Below are 25455 nucleotides of genomic sequence, written 5' to 3' on the forward strand. Positions count from 1 at the left end.
CCAGAAGATCCATACCCGTCACTCCGTCCCTAACAAGTTGGACTACGCGCTCCATCAACATTTTCACCTGAGCTTTCTCCTCAGGAAGCACCTTCAGAGAAGAGGGTTTGTCCACTCGGTCCATGGAGAACGAAGGGAGACCAGTCGACTGCCCCGGCGTCGACTCATCTTGGCAGTAGAACCAAGTCGACTGCCACCCTCTGACCGACTCAGGAAGGGTCATGGCCGGGAAAGTACTCTTATTCCTCATCTGAATCCCAAGACCACCGCACATCTAGATAACCTTAGTCCTCTCATCATCCGGACTCGCCTTTTTCACTGTCTGTGAGCGACAGGTGAATATGTGCTTAAAGAGACCCCAGTGTGGTCGACAACCCAGGAAGTTCTCGCACATGGACACAAAAGCAGCAAGATAGGCGATGGAATTGGGGGTGAAATGGTGGAGTTGCGCCCCAAATAAATTCAGAAACCCTCGGAAGAAAACACTCGGCGGCAGAGAAAAGCCACGATCTACATGAGTGGCTAGGAGAACGCACTCACCCTCCTGCGGCTGCGGTTGACACTCGGTCCCCAGAAGCCTTGCTGACCCGTGGGGGATCAGACCCTCGTTGGCCAGGTCATTGAGATCTGTCTCGGTGATGGTCGAGCGGATCCAATCCCCTTGGACCCAACCTTTTGGCAGGCGGGACCTTGACGAAGATCCGCCCCGACTGGACGGTCTCCCCTTCGCTTTCCCCGTCGTCGTCGCCTTCTTCGCGCGCTCTAAGGCTGCCGTCTTCTCCTTCACCATTGTCACCGGCGAAGCACGCGAGGAGTGGATAGGCGGAGGCGAGAGCAGGCGCAGCAGGCGGAGGCAAAGAGGGCGGAGAGAAGAATGGGAAGGCACTGTTCAAAAACCCTCGCCCGGCGCTTTATATAAGGGCACTTCCGAGTGGCTGACGAGTGGGTCCGGGCGGTCCTGTCACATCCCGAAATAGTCGCACACGCACGATACGTGGCGAAAAAGGCGGCGCGGAAATCGAGGCGTCCATGCCTTATCCCATCCGAGTACCGCGGTCCGCCCCATTTCGTGCGCTTCACAAAATTCGGATCCCATAAAATCCACTAACGGCAGATCAATCTGTCAGACGATATCTTTCCTACGATCCGTCGCTCGGAAGTTCACTAAAGTTCAAAAGTTCACTCGGCAGAAGAAAGGAATGGATCAAGGCGACTGAAAGAAAAGTTGATGCCAACGCCGAAAAGAAGAATCGTTGATCCAGGATACGACATGATCAAAGCACCGGAAATAGGTCGGAGAGAATCATCAACTCCTTCCTCACTCGAACCTCGATCCATTCGGGGGCTAATGATGAGGTTATGTACCTAGGGTAGGGTCATGGACCTATCTGGGATACCCTACCCAAGGACATCCTTAGAAGAAGCTACCTTCCAGTCGACCAAGAGGGACTTCACTCGACGATGAAGATAGCCACTCGACCATGAAGCCAACCACTCGACGACCAGGAGACCTAAAGCCACTCAGCACGCAACGGTCTGTCATTAAGTAGCTTTAATAGTCTTCATGGCACTTTACGAGGGCGTTACCAGTAACCCCCTATCTTAATGTACTTTAAACCCTGCATAACTGAGGGCCGGAGGGGTCTGGCGGACTCTATATAAGCCACCCCCCTCCTCAGTGTAAAGGGTTCGCACCCCTGTAACTCATATACACAGAAACCAGTCGACCGCCTCCGGGCTCCGAGACGTAGGGCTGTTACTTCCTCCGAGAAGGGCCTGAACTCGCTAAATACTCGTGTGTACAACTACTCCATAGCTAGGATCTTGCCTCTCCATACCTACCCTCCATTCTACTGTCAGACTTAGAACCACGACACCGGGCACCCTCCAGAGTGCGGTTCTTCGCCTGGCTGCTTGCTCTTGAGCGGATCCATACCCGCGACAACCTGCTAAAAAAGCACATCGTGGAGCTGCGTGATTCGGCCTGCCCTGAGTGCGGTGCTGCGCTCGAGACTTCTGATCACTTGATCTTCGAGTGCCCCTACGCTCAGGCGTTCTGGTGTGCCCTGCGTCTTTCCACCGCGGGAGCGACAGTCCGTACCCTGCACCTCTTGGACGTCTCCGGGGCCGTCGGTGCGGCGTCGCCACATGCCTTCACCATGTTGTGCTGCTGGCATCTTTGGAAGCGGAGGAATGCGGTGGTGTTCCGGCAAGAATCCCCCTCACTCACCGCTATGCTGAAGGCTTGCCACGATGACGCCGTCCTCTGGTGTAGCCGGTTCCCCCCTGACGAACGTAGCCACATTGACGTATGGCTCGGTGTCCTGCATCCGTAAAAGTGTGTATGTGTGTGTAGTGTAGGGGAACTGTTCCCCGTCCCCGCCCTCCTGCTGCTGTATTGTGCTGCCTAAACAGACTCCATATATATATTCAGGTGGGGGAGTTCTCTCCCCCCCCCCCCCTGAAAATTCAAAAAAAAAAACGATGCAGGAGAGCTACTTGTTTTATACTCCCTCGGTAACAAATATAAGAGTAGTGATCTAAACGCTCTTATATTTCTTTACAGATGGAGTATTAAAAGAAGGAATGGAAATACAAGACGACCCGACCAGTTCAGCCAACTAAAAGTTCAGCAAACACAAGACAAACACAAGTCCGAGCCAGGTGTACGGACGGCATAGCAAGTACTAAGTACGTATATCCAATCAAATATACTTCATTTCGACAAGATTAGCAGTGTAGGAGTACTATTTTTTGTCCTTTATTGTATGTATGTATTGGAGTGACCGCCCCAATTAACTTTGATGTTCAATCTTGTAGTACTGGCTTTGTTTGTCCTGTTTGATACACAACACTTAAATAAATTGACAGTTAATTGAAATCGCAGGAGTTTGTGATTGATCACCAACTTTGGGTGATAAACCGGAGGAGTATACTACTTCTTCGCCTTGATTGGCTGCATATAAATGAAGTGAGTGAGCAAGGCAGCTTGCTCACTGGCCCGCGTTCGTACCACCAATCCACTGACATCCACCATGGCACCGCTCCCAGAGACCACGGCGGAGGCCACTCTGGCGGAGGACGGCGGCGGCAGCAAGGCGTTGGGCGACGCGTGGGACTACCGCGGCCGGGCGGCCGTGCGGGCCAGCTCCGGCGGGTGGTCCAGCGCGGCCATGATCCTGGGCGTGGAGCTCAACGAGCGGCTCACCACGCTGGGCATCGCCGTGAACCTCGTCACCTACCTCACGGCCACCATGCACCTGGGCAACGCCGCCTCCGCCAACGCCGTCACCAACTTCCTCGGCACCTCCTTCCTGCTCTGCCTCCTGGGCGGCTTCGTCGCCGACACCTACCTCGGCCGCTACCTCACCATCGCCATCTCCACGGCCGTGCAGGCCGCCGGCATGGCCGTGCTCACCGTCTCCACGGCCGCGCCGGGGCTGCGCCCGGCGCCCTGCAAGGACCCGACGGGCGACGGCAGACTCCCCGGCTGCGCGCCGCCTACCGGCGCGCAGCTCGGCGTGCTCTACCTGGGCCTCTACCTGACGGCGCTGGGCACGGGCGGGCTCAAGTCCAGCGTGTCCGGGTTCGGGTCGGACCAGTTCGACGAGTCCCACGCGGGTGAGCGGCGCCGCATGGCGCGCTTCTTCGGCTGGTTCTTCTTCTTCATCAGCCTGGGGTCGCTCCTCGCCGTCACGGTGCTGGTGTACGTGCAGGACAACGTGGGCCGGCGCTGGGGCTACGGCGCGTGCGTGGTGGCCATCCTCGCCGGCCTCGGCGTCTTCCTGACCGGCACCCGCAGGTACCGGTTCAAGAAGCTGGCGGGGAGCCCGCTGACGCAGATCGCGGCCGTGACCGCCGCCGCCTGGAGGAAGCGCGCGCTGCCGCTGCCGTCCGACCCGTCCTTGCTCTACGACGTGGACGACGCGGCGGCCGCCGGCGAGGACGTGAAGGGCAAGCGGAAGCTGCCCCACTCCAAGCAGTGCAGGTAACCGTAATAATTAACAACCTTCCTATCCGTTTCCATGCATAGTCCCATGCATGATTAATTTGATTGGCGCCGGCCGGGATTATAGTTGTTATCGATAGCGTCGTTGGTTTCTAGTCTGGCATGGCATGGCATCGTGTGGATCTATGGATCACTGCAAGGTAGACACACATCATGGATGACACACCATAGCTATCTTGTGCTGAACAAGAACAATGCATGCTTAATTAGTGTAGTGTCACGCTAGGTCCGGCATGTGTACATGTAGTGATCTGTCAATGTGTGTCATCGACCTGTGAGCTGAGCCTGTGACACCACCATATATTGCTAGCATTGTACGTAGTACGTACGTAGCTAAGAGTAAATGATTAAGCACTGAAATCCGATCGTTGGCAGCTAACGTTGTGAGGCAGATAGATGAGATAGTTGCTATTGGTTGAGTTCGTTCCCTACAGTGCAGTATTGGACAGTACACCAGTAGAGAGTGGGCAGTCCCACTCCCACATGGCCAATGGCTGGTCTGTCTGAATCGTTGTTTCTTTTCGTGCACGCATGATTGATGATTCTTGTCAACAAGGAGCACGTACAAAAGCACATGCATGCTACGGACAAAATTACTGTTATGACCTCTCTGGCTAACAAAATCCCGATTTGACCTCGTTTACAAAAAAAAATTCGTTTTTGACCTTTTTAGGAGACGCCAACATCCCTGGCGTCTGGGTTGCGAAGCAGACGCCACGGATCCTGGCGTCTAGCCCCTGGCCCGCACTGCCCGCCTGCCCGTTGACCTGCTGACGTGGCAAAGGGACCAGACGCCAAGGACCCTGGCGTCTGGCCCCGGTAACTGGATAACCCCACGGGAGAGTGTGTGGGACCCACCCCACACACTTTCCCCAATCCACAACCCGAGCTTGAAGAAGACTTGGAGCTCTCATACTCTCTCCCACCCCTCAAGCTCCCCCTCAAATCCTCTCCAAAAGGTGCATCCCTTAGGTGGATCTTTCCATAACTTTGCTGCTCTTGGTAATCTCCCCCAAATCATCCAATTATTTTTTGTTAAATCTTGCTATTTTGGTTGCATTTTATACATGTTGGTGGAACCCTAGTTCATGTTTTCTCCCCCATATGTTAGTGTGAATGGCTTGGTTAACTTTGATAATATAGTGCTATGCATGGTGTGTAGTAGGAATATATGTTTGTTGAGTAGAAAGATTGGTGGTTAGGGTTAGTTAGTGATTAGGGTTAACTTTGCTTAGTGTGTGTTAATTAGTGATACTTTTGTGGACATGACCAATAATTTAGTGTTGATATGATTTGGATATAATAAGATGTATTTGGATAAACACCAATTCTCATTGAAGTCTTAAATGCATTCATGTTATTTTTAGATGGAGAGACTTGTTAATGTTCATTACATTGACAAGGAGGCATTCTTGAGTAACAATGCCGACACGGGTGAGGAACCATTGGTTTTTGATACAAGCCCTAGCTATGAGGATGTTGTTGCAAAAGTGAGACAAGTTTTGAAGTGGATGGACACCAATGTTGATGTTAAGTTAATAGGAAGGTATGATGTTGGAGTTGGAGCCAAATCTCGCTTGAAAAGTATGCCTATCACCTCGGATTTGCATTGGGATGTATACAAGGAAAAAGTATCCCAATCGGAAGACAAGTCACTTGAATTGTTTGCCACCAAGGTTGAATCTCCTCGGTTTACCTTTGATTTGAACCGGCATGTCTCTTCCCCAATGGATGACATGAGCGAGAGGACAATGGTGCCACTTGTTGAGCATAGGGTTGTGGTTGATGCCCCCAATGTTTATCCCCCACCACATCCCCGTGTACCATCTATTAAAGCAAATGAGGTTGAGTTGTATGCCCCCAATGCTTCTAGCCAACCACCAACTAGCCAAGCAAATGAAGTTGAGGTGATTGCCCGTGGGTTTGCCATGAGGGGGTTCTTGAAATCGGGCCGTCCAACCGGGATCCGCTCCCACATCCACACGGATAGACTCCAAACAAACCCAGACAATGAGGATGTATCTCCCTTCCCCCGACACGCCAAGTCAAGCTGCAATCAAACAAACATGTTAGATATGGAGGCGCATGACAAATGCCAGAAAAATGGTTGCAAATATCTCTTACCTGGCGATACAAATATGCTAGTGCGGCCAAACCCCAGCTATACTGGGTATCCCAGTTATTGAGTAGCTCCAAGAACATCCAGAGGGCTGAGTTCCCGGTTGCATCTGAGAAGACTACCTTGGTTAGTACATACCAAAGATAGGCCCGCGCGTACTGCTGCACAACCACATCATTGGCACCCTGAGGGCACGGATTGGTGTTTCCTCTGACCAGTTTTAGCCAAGAATGCCTCACTCTTGCGGTATCGGCCTTGCCTTCCTGAGGGCCGTCGGGCTCAACACCAATTAAAATGCCAGTCCGTTCTCGTCAATTACCAACGCTCACACGACCGGTAACAGCTTGTCCGTTGATAGGAAGGCCGCTTATCATAGCCATGTCCTGTAGGGTCATCGTCATCTCCCCACATGGAAGGTGGAACGAGTGAGTCTCCGCCTCCAACGATCCACAAGTGCGGTCAGCGCCGCGTGGTTCACCGGCGGAGCGCGTCGCTTAAACTGCAACACGAATGGGAGAAGACCCAATCTCCGAATGTAAGGCTCGTACCGCGGCTCGTAAGTAAAGTCATCAGCGGAATGACCCCTCATGCGCATAGCAACTACAAGCTGCAAATAAAGTGATGTTTTAATCAATACAAGAACACAAATGAGAAACAACGAAAATTGATAAGTCTTGCTACTTACATCTCCCTTCTCAATGGCACGAGCACGATGCTCCTTATCCCATCATCAATTAATCCGCCATACCAAGGTCCATCATCATCCGCCATCCTACAAAACAAATCACAAACATATATGAATACATGAACAATATCAAACAATATTATTTCCTTCTTCAAGTTATGCCATATGAACACACCATTCTTCTCACACATAACCACATCGTTTCTTTCTTCTACATATGCACACATAATTCTTCTCAAACATACCAACATCATCTCAATCAAATAAATTTGTCAAATAATATGGTGTCACATATGCATATCATCTAGAGTACCAAATTTCACCATATCTTTTGCAAATAAAGTATGCCAACAATAAGATTATCGACACATAGAGACATCATATTTAAATTCAACTATATTGTTATACCACATACACACATTCTATCAAACCAAATTATCAAACAAGTCTATTTTACATACAAAAATCACCCCTCTTAGTTAAATTTTTTTCCTATGAACAACATATGCACAAAACGGAATTGATTTTGCCTACATGTTCAACTACACATCATCTACTGCCTACCAAATCATCTATCAACTACAAACAATTTCCTAAAACAAAGAAACCATCTACTCATCTAACATCACCTAATGTTGAATAATGCATCAAAAAGAAGAGGACTCAACCCAAATAAATTGGAGGAGACGGGGGAGAATACCTCAAGGATGCTTAGGGGGCTCAGATCCACGAACTAGAGTGGAGGATGGAGTAGATCAGGTGAGGATTTGGTGTGAGGGAGAAGAGGGGCGAAGGAGAGGAAGCCCTCTGTTCGTGCGCCGCCAGGAGGAAAAGAGATGGGTGGGTGGGCTCGGCCCGTGGGGGTTATCCACTTATCAGGGCCAGACGCCAGGATCCCTGGCGTCTAGCCCCTTTGCCACGTCAGCAGGTCAACGGGCAGGCGGGCAGTGCGGGCCAGGGGCCAGACGCCAGGGATCCTGCCCGTTGACCTGCCGACGTGGCAAAGGGGCCAGACGCCAGGGATCCTGGCGTCTGCTTCGCAACCCAGACGCCAGGGATGTTGGCGTCTCCTAAAAAGGTCAGAAACGAAATTTTTTTGTAAACGAGGTCAAATCGGGATTTTGTTAGCCAGAGAGGTCATAACAGTAATTTTGTCCTGCATGCTACTACATGCACGTACTGTCGGTAGGCTAAACTAGTGCCCCAAGAAATACAACCTTCTGTTAATTTGTTGGGTTGGGTTGGGTTGGGTTGGGCACAGCCACATGCTTCTGCATGCTATACCCTTCGTTGCTAGTACCATGCCAGAGGAGAATTTGTTGGAGATACACCTGCATGCCTGCCCCGACCCCTGCGTCGCCTCCCTGGCGGCTCGGGGAAGACAACCCTAGCCGCCGCAGCTTTCTCCCTCCTCCTCTTCTCGTCTCGCCGCCGCCGGAGGGCTCATCCCAGTGAAGCTTGGGCTGGCCCAAGGAAGGTGGCGGCTGGGCAGCTTTGGGCGCGAGGCGCCGGGCTGCAGCGAGTGTCCTTCAAATCTACGCGGCGGAGGCCTGGAGCTGCGTGCGGCGTGGGCTCTCGTCGGTGGTGCCGCCGCTACGGCTGCAGGGGCAGCGTGGTGGCCGCCCGTGGTGCCTGCTCGCGGCGGATCGGGGCGTCCCATGCTCAGATCTGGTCCTGCGAGGGTGGTGGTGGCCTGGGCGCTCGCCGGCGGCCCTGCTCGTCCGGCGTGATGCTGGGACGTCATCGGTGCTGCGGGCGTGGTGGATCTGGAGGTGGTCCAGATCGATGGCTGGCGGTGTTGCTGGGGGCGCGGGCGGGCGGCCTCTGGCCTGGAGCGGCCGGATCCGGAATTTGGCGGCCGGAGGCGGGTCGGCCGGAGACTGTCTACAGTCAGATTGCATGGTGGCTCGTTGCTGGGATGGTGGTCCGCGGTGGCATGGTCGGGGCACGGCCTTCGGGTTGCTCTGGCTTGCGCGCTGGTGGTGCTTCGGCTGGTTCTTGGGCGGCGTAGCAGGTGGCGTCTGCTGCTCCGGTTTGGTGGTGGTGTGTTGGAGACGCCGTCTCCGGCATAGGTGCTCGGCTCCCTGACGAAAGTCATGCTCTACTTCGGTCTGGGCAGGTGGCGAATGATGCCTTCTGGTGTGATTTTGCCTTGTTGGAGGCGCCATCGAGGGGATCCGACACCTCTCCCTGCTTTGAGTTCTTGGCTCCCGGTGAAAACCGTGTGTAATGCTGGCGCCATTGGCGTCATTACTTTGTTGGAAGCATTGCCTTGGAATCAAGCCGGATGCCGGGAGCACTTGGTGGTGGTGGTGCGATGGATCTGAAGCAGGCAGCGTATTGGTATGCTTGGAGCCGTTGGTGTGCATCCGTCTGGAGCCGGTCGTTGGTCGGCAGGAGTGTGGCAGGAGCTCCCCTTGGTGGCATGTCCATTGGTGGCGATGGTGGTGGCACTTGGAGCACACACGACATGCTTGCAGCGCCATGCAAGTCAGGTTGGGCGCCCTCTCTAGGTTCGGAGAGCCACTTGTTCGCTCCTCTTTCGTCGGACATGTCGTTTCACTCCGGCGACGGTGATGTCGCCTTACATGCTCGTGGCGGTCTTTTTTGGCCTTTAGGCGTTTCTTGTATGCCCTGTTGTGCTCGAGCCTAGGTGTGGTGTGCTCTTTGTAAAGGTTTTAGCTCGGTTTTCCTTAATTAACCAAGCATCGGTTTCTTTACCGCTTCTTCTAATCAATCGAAATACGCAGCTCTCCTGCGTCTATTTCAAAAACACCTGCCTGCCTGCCACACATGCATTGTTGTTTGGCACTAGTGCGGCCAGCATGTTCTCCAGCGAACTTTTGAATCTTTTTTTTAGTTAAACTTTTGATTCCTCAGAAAATCCATCTTCTTTTGTTATATAATAATAATAATAATAATAATAATAATAATAATACTAGCACTGTGTAGTACAGTACTTACAAGTGGTGGTGTTGCTTTTCGCGGCGCCCCGATGCGTACGTTGTCAGTTTATTACTAGTTCAGTTCACGGGCGTGCGTTCAGTGCTCACTCACACACTGCACGCAGTCACATATGCATGCATGTGAACGGTGAACCTGCTTCAACCACGACGTGTTGTCTCGTACGTGCGCAAGCATGAGTTTGTACGTTGCCACCGTGCAATTCAGATTTCAGAGCGCACTGACCAGAGCTTTCCTTTTTTCAAGGAAACTTCGTGGCGTTAGATAGATCCGTATCTAAGACAAGTAATATGGATAGAAGGAAGTACGATCATTTTTTTGCGGAAAGAATTTTATATGATCTTTTTATAGAAAAACAACAAGCCTCCTTTTTTATATGATCATTTTTTAATTTGATTGGCGCCGAGATTATAGTTGATATCGATAGCGTCGTTGGTTTCTAGTATGGCATGGCATGGCATCGTGTGGATCTATGGATCACTGCAAGGTAGACACATCATGCATGACACCATAATTATCTTGTGCTGAACAAGAACAATGTATGCTTATTTAGTGTAGTGTAGTAGTCCACGAGGCAATGCACGGTACGTAGTACTCTCTCTGTAAACAAATATGGGAGCATTTAGATTACTAAAGTAGTGATTTTTTTTAAAAGAAAAACTTTTGTCTATTCTCATCTTCAATCATGACAGTATAACAAAACTTAAAAATAATAAAAATTTACATCCAGATCCATAGACCACCCAGCGATGACTAACAACACTGAAGCGAGCCGAAGGCGCGCCGCCATCATCGTAACTCCCTTGCCGGAGCCGGGCAAACCTTCTTGTAGTAGATAGTCGGGAAGTCGTTGTGCTAAATCCCCATAGTACCAACGCACCAGAACAACAGCCACCGCCGATGAAGAGTAGTTTAGATCGGAAGGATCCAAACGGAAGACACACGAACGTAAACGAACAACGACCAAATCCAAGCAGATCCACAAAAGATAGATCCACCAAAGACATACATTCACACGCCTACCGACAATACTAGACGCACCACCAGGACAAGGGCTAGGCAGGGAGAATCTTATTCCATCCTCAGGGAGTCTCGCCTTCTTAAGCAGGACACAAAACCTACAAAACTCAAAGAAACGTTCAAACACGGAGCCCTCCCACCGGCAAAGGTCAGGATCCACCACGGCCCCATGGCCCTAAGGCCACCGGAGACGAGACGGACCGGCGGCAGCGCCGGCGGGAGACAGAGGAACCCTAACTTTTCTTGGGACAGGAGGAACCGAGGAAAAGAGATAAAAAAAATAGTGATCTAAACGTTGTTATATTTGTCTACGGAAGGAGTACATATAGAACCTTGTTACACGCAGGCGGAGTACCTAAAGCAGTGTACCATGCACGTACGTCAACAGTTGGCTTAATTGACGTGTCACGTTGGCAAGCACGTAGGTCCGGCATGTGTACATATAGTGATCTGTCAATCTGTGTCATAGCACGTAGGACGGGTCGCGTGTCGACCTGTGAGCTGAGCCTGTGACACCACCATATATTGCTAGCATCACATATTCACTTGCATGCAAAACGCATCACTACTTGCATGTTTGTTTGTGCATGTGATTAACAAAAACTGCTATAGCTAGGCTGTTAAGAGGGACCATGCATGCATGTACATGACCTTATTGCCCGTCGTTGATCTACTACTAGATAGGCATGAGTACGTGGCTAAGAGTAAATAATTAAGCACTGAAATCTGATCATTGGCAGCTAACGTTGTGAGGCAGATAGATGCTGTTGGTTGAGTTGGTTCCATATAGTACAGTACTATTGGGCAGACAGTGCAGTACACCACTAGAGAGTGGGCAGTCCCACTCACATCACACATGGCCAATGGCTGCCTGCCGAGCTGGTCTGTCTCATCATTGTTTCTTTCCCGTGCATGCGTGATAGCTGATCTAATGTTGTCAAGGAGTACGTACAAAGGCACATGCATCTCACTACATGCACGTACTATAGCTAGGCTAAGCTAGTGCCCCAAGAAATACTCTTGGCCTGCGCATGGGAACCAACAGCTTCACAGAAGAAAAGGAAAATCATGAGCTCAGCCTTTTGTTGGGTTGGGTTGGGCCCAAGCACATGCTTCTGCTATACCCCCTTCGTTGCTATTCCCTGGTTCGAAAAAGCTTGTCCCTTAAATGAATGTATGTAGCACCAAATTAGTGCTAGATATATTCATTTGAGACACACGTTCAAGCAAGTTTTTTTGAACAGGGGAAGTACTACTTGCTAGTAGTATCCAGCTAGAGGAGAATTTGTAGGAGATACGCCTGCCTGCCTGCCACACATGCATTGTGGTTTGGCACTAGTGCGGCCAGCATGTTCTCCAGCGAACTTTGAATCTTGGACGATGTCTTAACCTTAGTATAATTTTATACTAGAGTTAGCATAAAGTTGAGACACTTATTTTGGGATAGAGGAAGTATAATAATACGTACTAGCACTGCCTGCGTAGTACAGTGAGTGTACTTACTAGTGGTGGTGTTGCTTTTCTTCGCGGCGCCCCGATGCGTACGTTATCAGTTTATTAGTTCAGTTCACGGGCCTGCGTCCAGTGCTCACTCACACACTGCACACAGCCACATGCATGTGAACGGTGAACCTGCTTCAACCACGACGTGTTGTCTCGTACATGCGCAAGCATGAGTCTGTACGTTGATTTCTATAAAAAAAATACTCTATTTGTAGTCTTCCAAATAGTCCAGCAAATACGTCCGCTATCCCGATCATGATTTTCCTACCATCAGGGGGAAAGTAAAGGCCCTTCCCCCTTTGGAAGGCTGTGGGCGAGGAGGGATTCGAACCCCCGACACCATGGTTCGTAGCCACGTGCTCTAATCCTCTGAGCTACAGGCCCAGCTGTCTCCACTGGATCTCTTCCCGGGGGTACCCCTTCATTTCAGGTTAAGAACATGGGAAAGCGGCTTTCTCTCTATAAGAACAGTGTGTTCCGAGGTGTGAAGTGGAAGAGGGGGATGTGATGATTGAGGTTTTGAATAAGACGACCTTTGCATTTTAGATTTGGATCTTTCTTATTTCAAAATAGTAGTTACTCCTACCATCAGCACCAAGCGCCTTTGATTTCTAGGAAAAGAGTGCAGCCAAGACCTCATCGTATCAACCACCACTTCACGAGGCCTAGAAGCTAGAGCTTGACAAGGTTGCAGCCAAAGTACAAATGATCCATACTCCACTTATACCTACAAAAGTGACACTCCTCATTCCCAGTCAGCCTCTCCTGATTAGGTTGTCTTTCGTCAAGATGCTATTCTTAGGCACCAACCAAGGAAAGACCTTAATTTTATGAGGGGTCTTAACTTACAAATGCCTCTATATCCCATCAAATTGAGGACTTCAGGAAAATATAATGATCTCCCACCAAAAATTATTTTTACTATTTAGATTCCATCTCAATCTATTATTCCTTTCAATTAGAACCACATCATCCACCAGACTATTCAATTCCTTTCATTCATCCGCGGTCTCTCCATAGTGAGTTCTTCTAAATCCAAAGCGATCGCAATCATCATGACTAACTTGCTTCACAGTCACCATCTTTTTAAAAGTGTTGTTATATAGTCTAGGAAATAGTTGCTAAGGATTTTGTTCCCTAGCCACACATCTTCCTAAATCAAAGTTTTTGCCCCATCACCAACCACCCTACTAGATGCAGTAGTGAAACCATCCATGACTTCCATTAGTCCTTGCCAAAAATGTGAACCACTTGCTCCATCAAACAACCCTGACATATTTTGTTCATGCAGTCATTTCTTGGCCAACAGAGTTTGCCATAATCCTTCAGAATTATCCAGTTTCCATAAGCATTTCATCAGTAGAAATTTATTCATCACCTATAGGTCTAGCACCCCCAAACTACCACAACTCTTAAGCAAGCAAAATGTAGGCCAATTAACCAGGTGATATTTTCTCTTGTCTTCATTTTCTTGCCAGACCATCTTGGCTCAGCTAGAATCCATGTTCTTTAGCACTCCTTTAGGAGCTTCTAGGAAGGAAACCATATACAAGGGAGTGCCACTAAGACATGAATTCACTAGGATAATAGTGCTTGCACGATCTAGAGATCAAGAGCGCCCATGACATGCAAGGTGTTTAGGTGGTTGGAAGCACGCGATAGATATTGGACGACTAACAGGCTGGAGCGGCTTGGGCTTCCACACCCGACGAATTGTCCATTTTGCGACCAACAACTTGAGAACCTTCAACACATTCTTCTTGGGTGTTTGCTTGCAAAGGATGTGTGGCCGGTTATCCTCAGGGATTGGGGAAAGCTTGAGTGGATCCCTACAGTGGACAACGACCTGGTGGATTGGTGGGCGAGAAAGGAAGTTGCAGGATGGCTCACTAGTGACATTCATATGATCATATTGCTTGTTTTGTGGAGCCTTTGGACGCACATGAACAATGTGGTGTTCAATGGCGTGACCCCTAGGGAGATGGATGCACTACATAAGGTTCAAATTGAAGGGGCTAATTGGAGGGCGGCATGACTTATCCATGCAGCGGTCCTCATAGATGGGTGGAGTTGTAGCGAGTGGTAACTTTTGTTTTCTGTTTCCGCCTTCTCCTGAGTTGGAAGGGTGTTGCAGCCGTTTGCCGACATTCTTCCAGGCATCTAGCCCTTCCTTCTATGCTACTGGTACGTCCAGCTTTGGACATATCCTTAAAATAGGGTAACCATGTCTCTAGTAGAAAATCGATTACCCTTCCAACCAGACATTTTCTTGTCAATCTTCTCTTCAACAGGAACCCATCGAGTGTTACTTAATCTTTTAGCATCTAGATACACCCCCAAGTTATTTTAAGGGTAAAAACCTAGATCACAAGTGAAATCTCCATGTATTCCTAGAATCCACTATTGGGTTCACCCAAGAAAAAAAAATCCACTCTTATGAAAATTGATCTTTATTCCAGATAGCTGCTAAAAAACACATAATATATACTTCAGATTCCTTGCATTAGATAGCTCATCATTTGTTGAGAAGAAAGTGTCATCAGCATGTTGGAGCAGTGCCAAGACACCATCATCTACCAAATTAGGAGCCAACCCAAAAAACAAAAATTATGCCCTGACTCGAGCTCTTTTAGTAAGGACAACCAACCCATCAGCTATTATGTTAGAAACACAACGGCGATAGTGGATCCCCTATCTAATCCCTTTAAAAGTGGGAACGTATGGACCAATATGGTCATTAACTTGCAAAGCAACTCTTCCACCTCCAACCAACTTCATCATCCAATCACCCTGAGATATCTCCAAAACCCTTTGAAAGGAGGAAAGTATGGAATCCAAACTTTACATGATTTGGGAGGATTTTCTTCCTAAAAAAAATGTTTCATGCACATATCTATTTGGTCTAATCGATTTGAAACCATAAAAAATGCTACTATAGTCTACTACCTAATTGCCCGTGTGTTGTAGTGAGGGCATAAATATTCTAGTGGTTCAACACCAATCACGCCCGACATAAATCTTACACCCAACATATTCTAGATTTTGGTAAAGTTTGATTTGATTTGAGTATGCATAGAGAAGAAAGGAAAGTTCTGATTTAGTTGAGGTTTTAGTAAGATCTGGGTGATTTGGGTATGGGGTATTGGAAGGCAAGGAAACTTTGATTTGGTTGAAGTTTGGTTTGGTTTCATTTGGTTATGGGTAGGGGAAGATAAGGAAAGATTTTATTTAGTTGAGGTCTTGTAAGATTCGATTTGATTTGATTGAGTTAGTGCAGGACATGGGTGAGGGGGATTTTTTTGTTTGAAGCTAGGGAAGGGGGGAAGTTGGACGTACGAACAACAATCCCTAACTCCTCTTTTTTTTAAACACCTTCCCATAGTATTAATTAACTAATAGCATGTTTGGCAACGATGGGGAGAGGGAATGGGAATTTAGAGATGGGAGTTTGCAGAGGGATTATCATGGGAAATTGATATCAAATCCCATTCCTTTGTTTGGCATGTGGAGGCAATGGCCCTTCCCTTGCCCACGTACCCAATGAACTGATCGTTGTTTTCTTCTGTCGATTCTCAATCCCCACATCAGTTACCAGGCCCCCTGCGAAGAGATTTGAGGGAGTTGGGCCTCTTAATTCCTTTTCCCCTTCCCTTCTTAATTCCCATGTTCCTGAGCCAATCAAGTGATTTTAAATCTCACATACCTTAAACTCCCATTCCCAATCTCCAACTCCCCCCGACCAAACATGCTGTAAAAGGTTGTTCAATCATTCGTTATGGCATACAACATGCAGGGTGAACAACTATTAAAAAGAAAACCCACCCGGGATATTATCAAAACTAAACTTCATAATCTCGTGCGCCATAAATTGGCGAACGACTGGTCTTTAATAGTAGAGATATTGTGTGCAATTTCACAAGAAATTACAGTTGAAGTAATCTCATGGAATTTTTTGTTTTGTTGCTATGCCAACTATATTATGCATCTAATGCTATACAGAAGTTCTTGCATTTTTCCATGTGGTGCAACCAAACAACTTCTATGTGTTTTCATAGAATTTAATATTACGAACATTCTAATCGTGTGTGTTTATCCGATTTCCACATTTTTAGAATCCTGCAAACAACTCCTTTGGGACCCTCCTTGATATGTGTAATGTTTCTAATACACAAAGTAGGAGCAAAATGAAAAAAATGGAGTATTTAGGGACAATGGTTAATTAATTGGTTAGTTAATTCAGTTTCTAATCATATGGTGTGCTCTTGATGTTGCTTATATTAATTATCATGGATTAATGATCATCCACATGCAGGTTCCTCGATCAGGCGGCAATCGTAGAGGTGGAGCTGGAGCCGTCGTCCCCGTCGTTGGGGAAGAAGAAGAAGAAGAAGTGGGCGGTGTGCACAGTGACGGAGGTGGAGGAGGTGAAGCAAGTTGTGCGAATGCTGCCCACCTGGGCCACCACCATCATCTTCTGGACCGTCTACGCGCAGATGACCACCTTCTCCGTCTCCCAGGCCCAGGCTTTGGACCGCCGCCTCGGCCCCTCCTTTGTCATCCCCGCCGGCTCCCTCACCGTCTTCTTCGTCGGCTCCATCCTCCTCACCGTCCCTATCTACGACCGCCTCATCGCGCCGCTCGCTCGCCGCCTCACCGGCAACCCTCAAGGCCTCTCCCCGCTCCGGCGCATCTTCGTCGGCCTCTTCCTCTCCATCCTCGCCATGGTCGTCGCCGGGCTAACCGAGCGCCACCGCCTCTCCGCCTCTACTGCGGGCATCCAGCTCTCCGTCTTCCTCATCGTGCCACAGTTCCTCCTCGTCGGCGCCGGGGAGGCGTTCACATACATTGGCCAGCTCGACTTCTTCCTGCGCGAGTGCCCCAGGGACATGAAGACCATGAGCACCGGCCTCTTCCTCACCACGCTCTCGCTCGGCTTCTTCCTCAGCTCCGGTCTCGTCTCCATCGTGCACGCGGTGACCACCTCCGGTGGCCGGAGACCATGGCTTGCCAACAACATCGACAAGGGGAGGCTCGACTACTTCTACTGGCTGCTCGCCGCCATCAGCACTGCCAACCTTGGGATCTTCGTCGCCGCCGCCAAGGGGTACGTGTACAAGGAGAAGCGCCTGGCGAACGCCGGCTTCATCGAACTCCACGTCGAAGAAGTGGCCGTCCATGCTTGATAGATGATGAACTGGGTTTTAGTTTAGTTCTATTGTATTTTAGAACCTCGACGACGATGGTAATGAAAATTTGTAAGAGCAGAACAGAATAAAAATACCTTAGGTGTTTACCAACGGCTCTGCAGAATGCAGGAGTTAAGAAAAAGGGTTTCCCCCCGCTTTATATAATAAAGCAAACACCCGAGTTACTTGCTTGTTGAGGTTAGGGCACCGCTAGTACGCCATGTTGTTTGTGATTAGTACAACACAAAAAATGTCAAGCATGCCCTGACATTGGAGATCAGTACTACACAAAAAATGTCAAGTATATCATGATCTTGGAGATAAGTGCAACATAAAAATGTCAGGTATGTCCTGATCTTTCGAGGCAGAATTGCTGGGATTTGGTTAGCTGCACAAACATTCATGATCAGCACTTGATCACTAGATTTATACTTGAGCACTTGATAACAAGACACACATCGGTTGTGTGAAAACATATACAGCTAAAGAATAATATTATTATTGACAATCTAGGTTTAACAACCACAAGCTATAGCACCTACTACATCTTGCAAGCCTATGGACACAGACACAGTTTATAGTGTCCATAGTCGTATGCCATAGTATTTGTTTACATACAGGGGAGATGAGTGAGCTCATCTCTGCATAATGAGGATTGGGGAAAGCCAGCTAGTAGTTGCAGTATATATTTTCAGTAATACTTTTCACGCTAACACCTATTTGGTGGAAATGCAATAGCTGCTACATAATTGAGTTATATACCCACGCTAGCAGGAACCGGGGAAGTTTTTTTGCCGGGCAATTCGCCGAATATGTCGCGGCAGCCATCCCATTTCCTCTGCTCTCTCGCCTCCCAATAACCTCCGGTGTAGCGGAACGGTCCGTCCTCAGTGTCCCTGTCAAACCATCTCGGTTTCCATCCATTGTCCTGCATTTTCCGTGCCTGCAAACATGAAGAAATCCAGTAGTTCAATTAAGAGATTGTGTCTTTCCATATCTGTAAATGATAAAAGAATTGTGAACGCAAAGTATTGTCCATGGAGAAGTAGGAGACGATGAAGGAAGGCGTACCATCCGTTGCCTTGTCTCCAACCGTAGCTTCTCGGAATTGGCTTTATCGTACTCCCCATTCTCCAGGTGTCGCTGATCCGGTCTGAGCCTTGAATCTGTCGGAGGAAGTTTCTCCTAACAATAGGCAAAAACGGAGCTTCAGTATCAGAGCTAGCTGAGAGAAGTACCGAGATAGCGAGCTGAATCTGCCAATGCTGTACCTTGAGATTTGGAGTCAGCTCGTTTAGGGTTATAGCAAATGATGACAAATTGTATCGTGTGGAATTAGTTGGAGGCTCATGTTTCTTCCACAGCAGAGTGGATTCAGCACTGGAATTTACTCCGTCATTAGTAACATTGCAGTACAGGCTCTCGTCCCACTTTCCCCTTAGGGTAGCAACCTTGGCACCGCCAATATCCTCGACAACTCCTTGAACCTTGCATAGGACTATATCTTAGTAAGATCTATGGAGATGACAGGGAAGGTGAAAAACACATAGGTTGCGGGAACTGTCGTTTATGTTCTGTTTTACCTGTCGAGGGTTACGTTCAAGAAAAGACTGCTGTTTAAACGTAAGCTTGCATGAATGTTGTCTGTTCCCACTTATTTTCATCGTCCCATGATGATGGCAATAAAGTCTACCGATGATAAGGTTATTAATGGTCGTTGTAACCTGGTACAGAGAGTAAGAAGTTAGGATTTTTCATAAGAAAAAAAGTAAGGTTCACTACTATGAGAGCTGCTGGACAAGCATCGTTTAATGGATTTCGGCATGGATGAGGCGGTCAATCTGTCATGCAATCAATGATTAAAGGCTAGTGGTCTCCGGGAAGGTCTTTTACCTTGCTCCATTTGAAAATTTCCCCATCGTCGAATTCTAATGTTAAAACGCCAACAGGATCAAGCTGAATTGTTTGTCCCCAGAATTTGCTCTTTACATTGCTCTCTCCCCAAAATTTCCAACCTCTTCCTTCACAATGACAGGCCATGACCATTGGATGATGACTAACCTGGTACCAAGAAGGGAATAACATAATGACAGCAGGTACAGTTTGCAATAATACCAGCAAAAGGTCTAACAGCAGATATCATGCCAATTCTCACAGAATGAAACTTGCCAAACTTAGTTCCATCATTACCAACAACTGACCTTTTCGGAGAAGAAGCGGATTCCATTTTCAGGAAAATCAGCTTCATAAGTTTCCCCTAGCAAAGGATTAAAAGGTTTGCAAGGGCGGCCATCAGAGGAAGCATACCCAGAGACAGCGAATGCAGCAACACAGAGAGTTCTCATCACACTGTTTCCCTGGATTCAGATTGATGGTCAGAAGACTGAAAAATTATAGCCAGCTAGTTTCCAGAGACTAACAGTGAATTATTAATTGATCAGAGTTGGTAAAAACATAACAGATGCCATGTTGCATCTAATGAACAAATAAAATTCAGATCAGCCAGATAAGATACATTTAGAATGAGTCATGGTGGAAATAAACATCTTGTTGTTCACTAAATTTTAAAAGCTACCACTAATTTTAAGTATCAATGACAAGACAGAAACAAAAAAACAAATCACAAGAAAGATGCATGAAGTATGACACTTTCATACCTTTAGGCCATAGTCATACGCACGGTCCAACAAATGAGAATATTCCAAGTCTTCAAAGCATTTTTGAAGAGATGAAATTGGTTCATTAAAGTAAACAGGCAGGCAGACCCGTGTCAGATCTTTTCCAACATTGTCCTTGATCATTGACCAAAGACTAACGCCCTTCTCCTTTTCAACTGGTTCGGGCAACTTTGTGCGGCGTTTTAGTGGCAGCAATAAACATTCATTCTCTCTCTTGCCAGATCTTGATTCTACAAAATTATGATCGTATTGCTGGACATCGTTGCTCGAATTTGAATGCTTGATCCTCAAATCAGGACTCGCAGCAGAATCACTGAAACTTTGTCTTGTATCACAGAAATTATAGTCATCTTCATCTGACGATTCATCTAACTCCTGAATCCCAGCATCATCGGATGATTCCGTGTTGCTGCTCTCTGATAGAAAAAGGTCAAGAAAAAAAGGTAAGAAGAACAGAAAGCTAAATTTCATTTTCTCTTTTATTTGGCTCCACATATGAAAGTTCAATAGATAAACATGGCATTCTGCATTTTCAAAATTTGATGTGATATGACAGCAGTTTAACAACAAACAACAAAAAGATTATCAAATAAAGTGATGTTCTTCACAAATAAACGTGTTAAAACATCCATCTTGAGACAACGGTACAGCACGAGAGCAACTGGAAATTGTGCATTAAAAGCTTAAACTGAGAGGATGAGGAAAAAAGGTACAAACACTGATGAAACTAGAAATACCAAATTGATATTTTTCCCTGAAGCTCATTGCATGAATCATGGATGCGGAACAGGATTCTAGTATGAGAAACATAGAAAACATAAAGAGTTAAAAAAAGTCAAGTACCACAACATTTTCCATGTCCAGAGCAGGAACATTCAGGTCTGATAGAGTGTGTAGTATCTTGTTCATTAAGTACCTGAAAAACACAGCATATAAGCATGAAGAGCAGGTTATTGCATTTCTCTATACTGCTTAGTTCAGTTTCCAACTGGGAATTTTGGCCATGCCCCGGTCTGACCGTTGTTATTCTGCCTTTTGAGGTCAATCAAACTGATTTTCCTCTTATTAATTATTATCAAGCAGTATTTAGTGATAGTTTGGGCCTGAGCACCGGGAAGCTGCCCGGGGTGTAGTTCTGCCCCTGGGAGTAGGGCATAACTGCATACTTTATCACGGCAATCAAATGAGGATCCAAAATAAAATCAATATGGTTATGTCACCAAAAAAATCTCAATAGAAATGAGGATCTTTCTACTGTATAAAAACAAATTACTGTAATACTTATACTTTTCTGGAAGGGTCAAATGAAATCAGAGATAAGTGTCTGCAGTATCCTTAACTCTTCTAGATGGGGTGAACTTTTTTGGGTTAAGGTTGGCATGTTCAACTTCTGTACATGTAATTCAAATTAAAACAGAGTTGGAATGGCTAGTGATTATTTTATAATCCATGATAAATGCAAAACCCATTATTTATATAATTTCTTTTAATAACTGAAAACGACATGAATATAGTGTACTGAGGGTACAGGGACCACACAGTTGATTTAAAAAAAAGTTTAACAGTGCACCAAATGCTTTCTTGCAATCCAAATTAAATTAATGAGATGGCCAATCATCAAAGCAGTGGGAGCAGATTGAGTTCACTGATACACCTAGCAGCAAGTCTTGAGAAAACGTTACCTCAAGCTGTTGTGGAAGACTGCCAAAAAAGCTCAAATACTCTTCACAACGTTGTTTCATCTGTGTATAATACTGCGAGAATTCTGAATGGACAATCTGCTCACAGTCTTTAATAACCTCTTCACCAAGACCTTCAGCATGCATACGATTTCTAAGCCTGTCTGTAGAAAAGGATGCATCATTCTGGTCATACAGTAAAACTCCATTGGGAGAAGATTCACTTCTCGCAGAAACAAGGGCTTCAATCCAGGCCACACGATCCTTAACTGAGTTGGTTCTCAGCTGAAGCGTCTTGGTTGGAGTAATTATATAGAACCGCTTATCGTCTGATTTACTTTCACGGAATGACGACGATATCTGGCAAAATTTTAGATGATAAGGTTAGCAACCAAAACCTACAGATCTAACAAGATTACGTATTCTCTCTATACACTATGTCATTCAATAAGACTTGCCCAAATTAACAAGAAAGATGCCCTCAGATTTTTTTTATATATTAGATAGAGAGTACATTCTAACAAAGTCATGCATTTTTAGAACAACCAGCAGAAAACTAATAGTCTAAATATGCCTTTCAGAAAACCAGACACACTTTATGGCGATGTTTTAATAAAACCCAATCGATTCATGTAAAAGAAGTGAGAAACTGACTGGTGGAACACGATAATTTGTGTAATTGTCATACCGGACCCACTAGCCAGCAGCCAAAGAACTGAATTGTTTTGTGCAATGTGTAGTTTTCTGCCAAAACATGCGCAATTTTAAGCATGTGCCAACTGTTTGTGTGGTTCTGTCAAATGCAGATCAGAAAGTGTGGTTTGTTCACGGCTACACAAAACCATGAGCAGTACTTAGAACTACTCCTAGTAGGTAAGCAAAAGAAGAGAGAATGTACTGCACTGTAGAGCTTTGCTTTATCGCGTCATTTCAACTGAAATTGTTGAAGGTATGAATGTGGCGACCTGGCAGCACCAACTAACAAACAAGATGGTTTGCAGTTTCACACAAACACGAGGGCCCTAAAAGTCCCCTTCCCCACCATATGCCTCAGATTCCAACAGCTCAAGCACATCCAATGCCAAGGCCCCATCAGTGCCCAGTTTAAACCCGAGAGAGCGAATCCAGCTGGAAGCCAGTTGGTTCCTTCACATGCCCAGCACAGCGCATGGTGTCATTCTCCATATGCGGAGACTCACCGGAGAGATGCTTCTTCGCCGGAGGGGGCTGTAAAATGTCATGTACAAAGGGCAAACAGGAAAAGACGGCAAGCAGCGTTGCTAATCTTGTTTAGCCCCATTGGTGTGAGTGTGATCTCCACGGAGATGGTGCTCACTGTCACTGGCAACCCCACCTAGCTCTACCTGGGTCTGGGTGGTTGGATCCCACAACAGCATTTGCCTTGCAGGAAAGCTCACGTGTGCTTTGCCGATTCGAAAGGGGCAGTTGCTCTCAGGAAAGGCACGCATAACTAAGCAGTAAGCACTCGCCGTCGCCGTTCCGCCATCTCTGTCGATCGATTGATCCGGGCGATTAATTCAACAAAATGTATACTGGTAGTGGTAATCTAGTTTACTAGGTAGGTTGGTAAATGTCGCGGCTCTAGCTTCTTGAGAAGATCTGGGAGGTGGGTGTCGATGATTCTGATGTGGGTGGGGTGGAGGCTAAGCTAGGTAGAGTGATGTGATGGGTTGGTCTCTCTAGCTTTACAGCTCCCATTTGTTTGTTTGTTTGGTTGTTACTGTGTGTTTTTATCTAAGCGCGCCTGCTCTGAATCCAAGTGCCGTGCTACTCCTAGCAAGATTATTATCATCAGAGCAGAGCAGAGCATTCACAGTTGAAGATCATCGCCATGGGCGGCAGGCATTGAGCAGCAAGCAGGGGAACAATGGCGATGGCGGGCGAAACCTCCCTGCCTGAATCTGTCTTCCGATTACAGACCAGCTGGAAAAGCCAGGAATCTAGTAGCAGGCCAAACTAAAAAAATTCGATTCTTTGGGGTGGGGAAAAGAGAAGCAGAGGATGAATCAGATGGGATGAGACGGGCGGGCGGACCTTGAGGTGCACGAGGCCAATGGGGCGGTCCTCGGGGGCGGCGGCAGCGTACCCGGCGGGGCCGATCAGCCTGGGGGCGGCGGCGTCCTCCGGCGCGGGCAGCGGGGTCGGGGAGCCGGCGGCGCGGGGGCGGATCTTGGAGTAGGCGAGGAGGCCGCCGCGGAGGATGGCGAACCAGCGCGGGCGCCAGCCCTTGCCGATGTTGGTCCACTTGTGCAGCAGCCCGGCGACGGCGGCCGGCGCCGGCGCGGGCGGCGGGGAGGGGCAGTCCACGGGGAGGCAGCAGAGCGGGTGCAGGTCCCGCGCCCGCATCCGCATCGTCGCCGCGCGCAATCACAGCGGCATTTGTTTTCTGATGATTCCTCGGCTGGAGGTGGGTGGGTGGGTAGCTGACGATGACGATGACGGTGGTGCGGGGCGGAGGAGGCGAGGGGCGTGCCGGTTTTATAGGAAGCCGGCGGCGGAAGTCGTCGTCGTCGTCGTGGTCGACTTGCTTAACTTCTAGTGGTAGCAGCTGAGTGGGGGTCCGGTCCGCTTAATCAGGTGGTGACACTGGCTCAGCTTACGAGTAAACACGAGGCCCGCTTAGGTCTCAATGATCGTTTAATTATACTACCTTATTAGCGAGGACGACACTTGTACCCGGCCCACCAGGGTTCAAATGCCGGTACTCGCATTACTCCTGGATTTATTTTAGGATTTTCGGCGGTGCGCGTTCGGTGAGAGGAGACGTTTTCGTTGACTACGAGGCGTTTGTGGTGACTTCGTCAATCTCAAAATGATATGCCGACTCGGTCTGTCGGAGGGCTCATAAGGATAGGGCATGCGTATGTGTGTGTTCATAGGATGAGTGTATGCACGTATACGTGAGCGCTTGTGCCCATATTGTCTTCTCAAGAAGAAAAACTGTGAGAAAAAATCAACCACGTGTATGCAGGAAACGTTAACACGTCGTGAGTAAATTACAGAAAACCACCACAACTTATAGAAAAGCCACGGTTTCATTTCCTGGGCAAGGTTTCATGAAACAACGATGTTGCTTTGACAGCGATTCTGATTGGTGGGACATGCCTATCAGGAGTAAGTCCTGACTCCTGAGGTGGACATGGGTCCCATCTATCAGTAGCCATTTCCCCCCAATCCATATCTCTTCTCCCTTTGTCCCACTGTGAAAAGTCCCATGCCCATGCCCTTAACACTTCCAGTTGTGGTGTCGAACACGCTCGTGAGGGAGGCTAGGCTGCACCTGTGCCGAGGAGAAAGAAGACACCAGTGAGTTTTGAAGCGGTGCCCGGCGGTGCTTGTCGAAGGCGTCTCGATCCGTCCATGTCCATCTATGAACAGGCGTCAACAGGATGAACTCAGGGAGAAGGTGTCATACAAAAGATGTCGTACTACAGTGTCGCTCCCTCATGAAGAAGTCGCCCACAAGACTACCAATAGTAGTGACAAGAACTGACACATCCCACTTGAGGCCTCGTTGGCGACGATGGCTCTACTAAGGAATGTTTGTGTATCGCGTCGGGAGTGCAAGTGACATCCTATAAAAACAGTTTT

At 47.8% G+C, this 25455-nt stretch overlaps 2 protein-coding genes across 2 annotated transcripts; one reads left to right on the plus strand and one right to left on the minus strand.

The window, feature by feature from the left end:
- Positions 1 to 2941: 2941 nt before the first annotated feature.
- Positions 2942 to 17873, plus strand: LOC123093962 (protein NRT1/ PTR FAMILY 6.3). The gene is made up of 2 exons (XM_044516025.1): positions 2942 to 3988; positions 16613 to 17873. Exons 1-2 carry the CDS (start codon positions 3036 to 3038, stop codon positions 17481 to 17483), a joined length of 1824 nt encoding a protein of 607 aa, XP_044371960.1. The 5' UTR covers positions 2942 to 3035; the 3' UTR covers positions 17484 to 17873.
- Positions 17874 to 17948: 75 nt separating this feature from the next.
- Positions 17949 to 24394, minus strand: LOC123093961 (oxysterol-binding protein-related protein 1B). The gene is made up of 10 exons (XM_044516024.1): positions 23899 to 24394; positions 21847 to 22203; positions 21008 to 21080; positions 20144 to 20580; positions 19688 to 19843; positions 19380 to 19547; positions 19070 to 19210; positions 18758 to 18973; positions 18558 to 18671; positions 17949 to 18429 (listed from the first exon to the last, which is right to left on the minus strand). The coding sequence occupies exons 1-10, from the start codon at positions 24214 to 24216 to the stop codon at positions 18241 to 18243; spliced, it is 2169 nt and encodes a 722-aa protein (XP_044371959.1). The 5' UTR covers positions 24217 to 24394; the 3' UTR covers positions 17949 to 18240.
- Positions 24395 to 25455: the final 1061 nt, after the last annotated feature.

Source organism: Triticum aestivum, chromosome 4B (genome assembly GCF_018294505.1).
Source record: "Triticum aestivum cultivar Chinese Spring chromosome 4B, IWGSC CS RefSeq v2.1, whole genome shotgun sequence".
Taxonomy (NCBI): Eukaryota; Viridiplantae; Streptophyta; class Magnoliopsida; order Poales; family Poaceae; genus Triticum; species Triticum aestivum.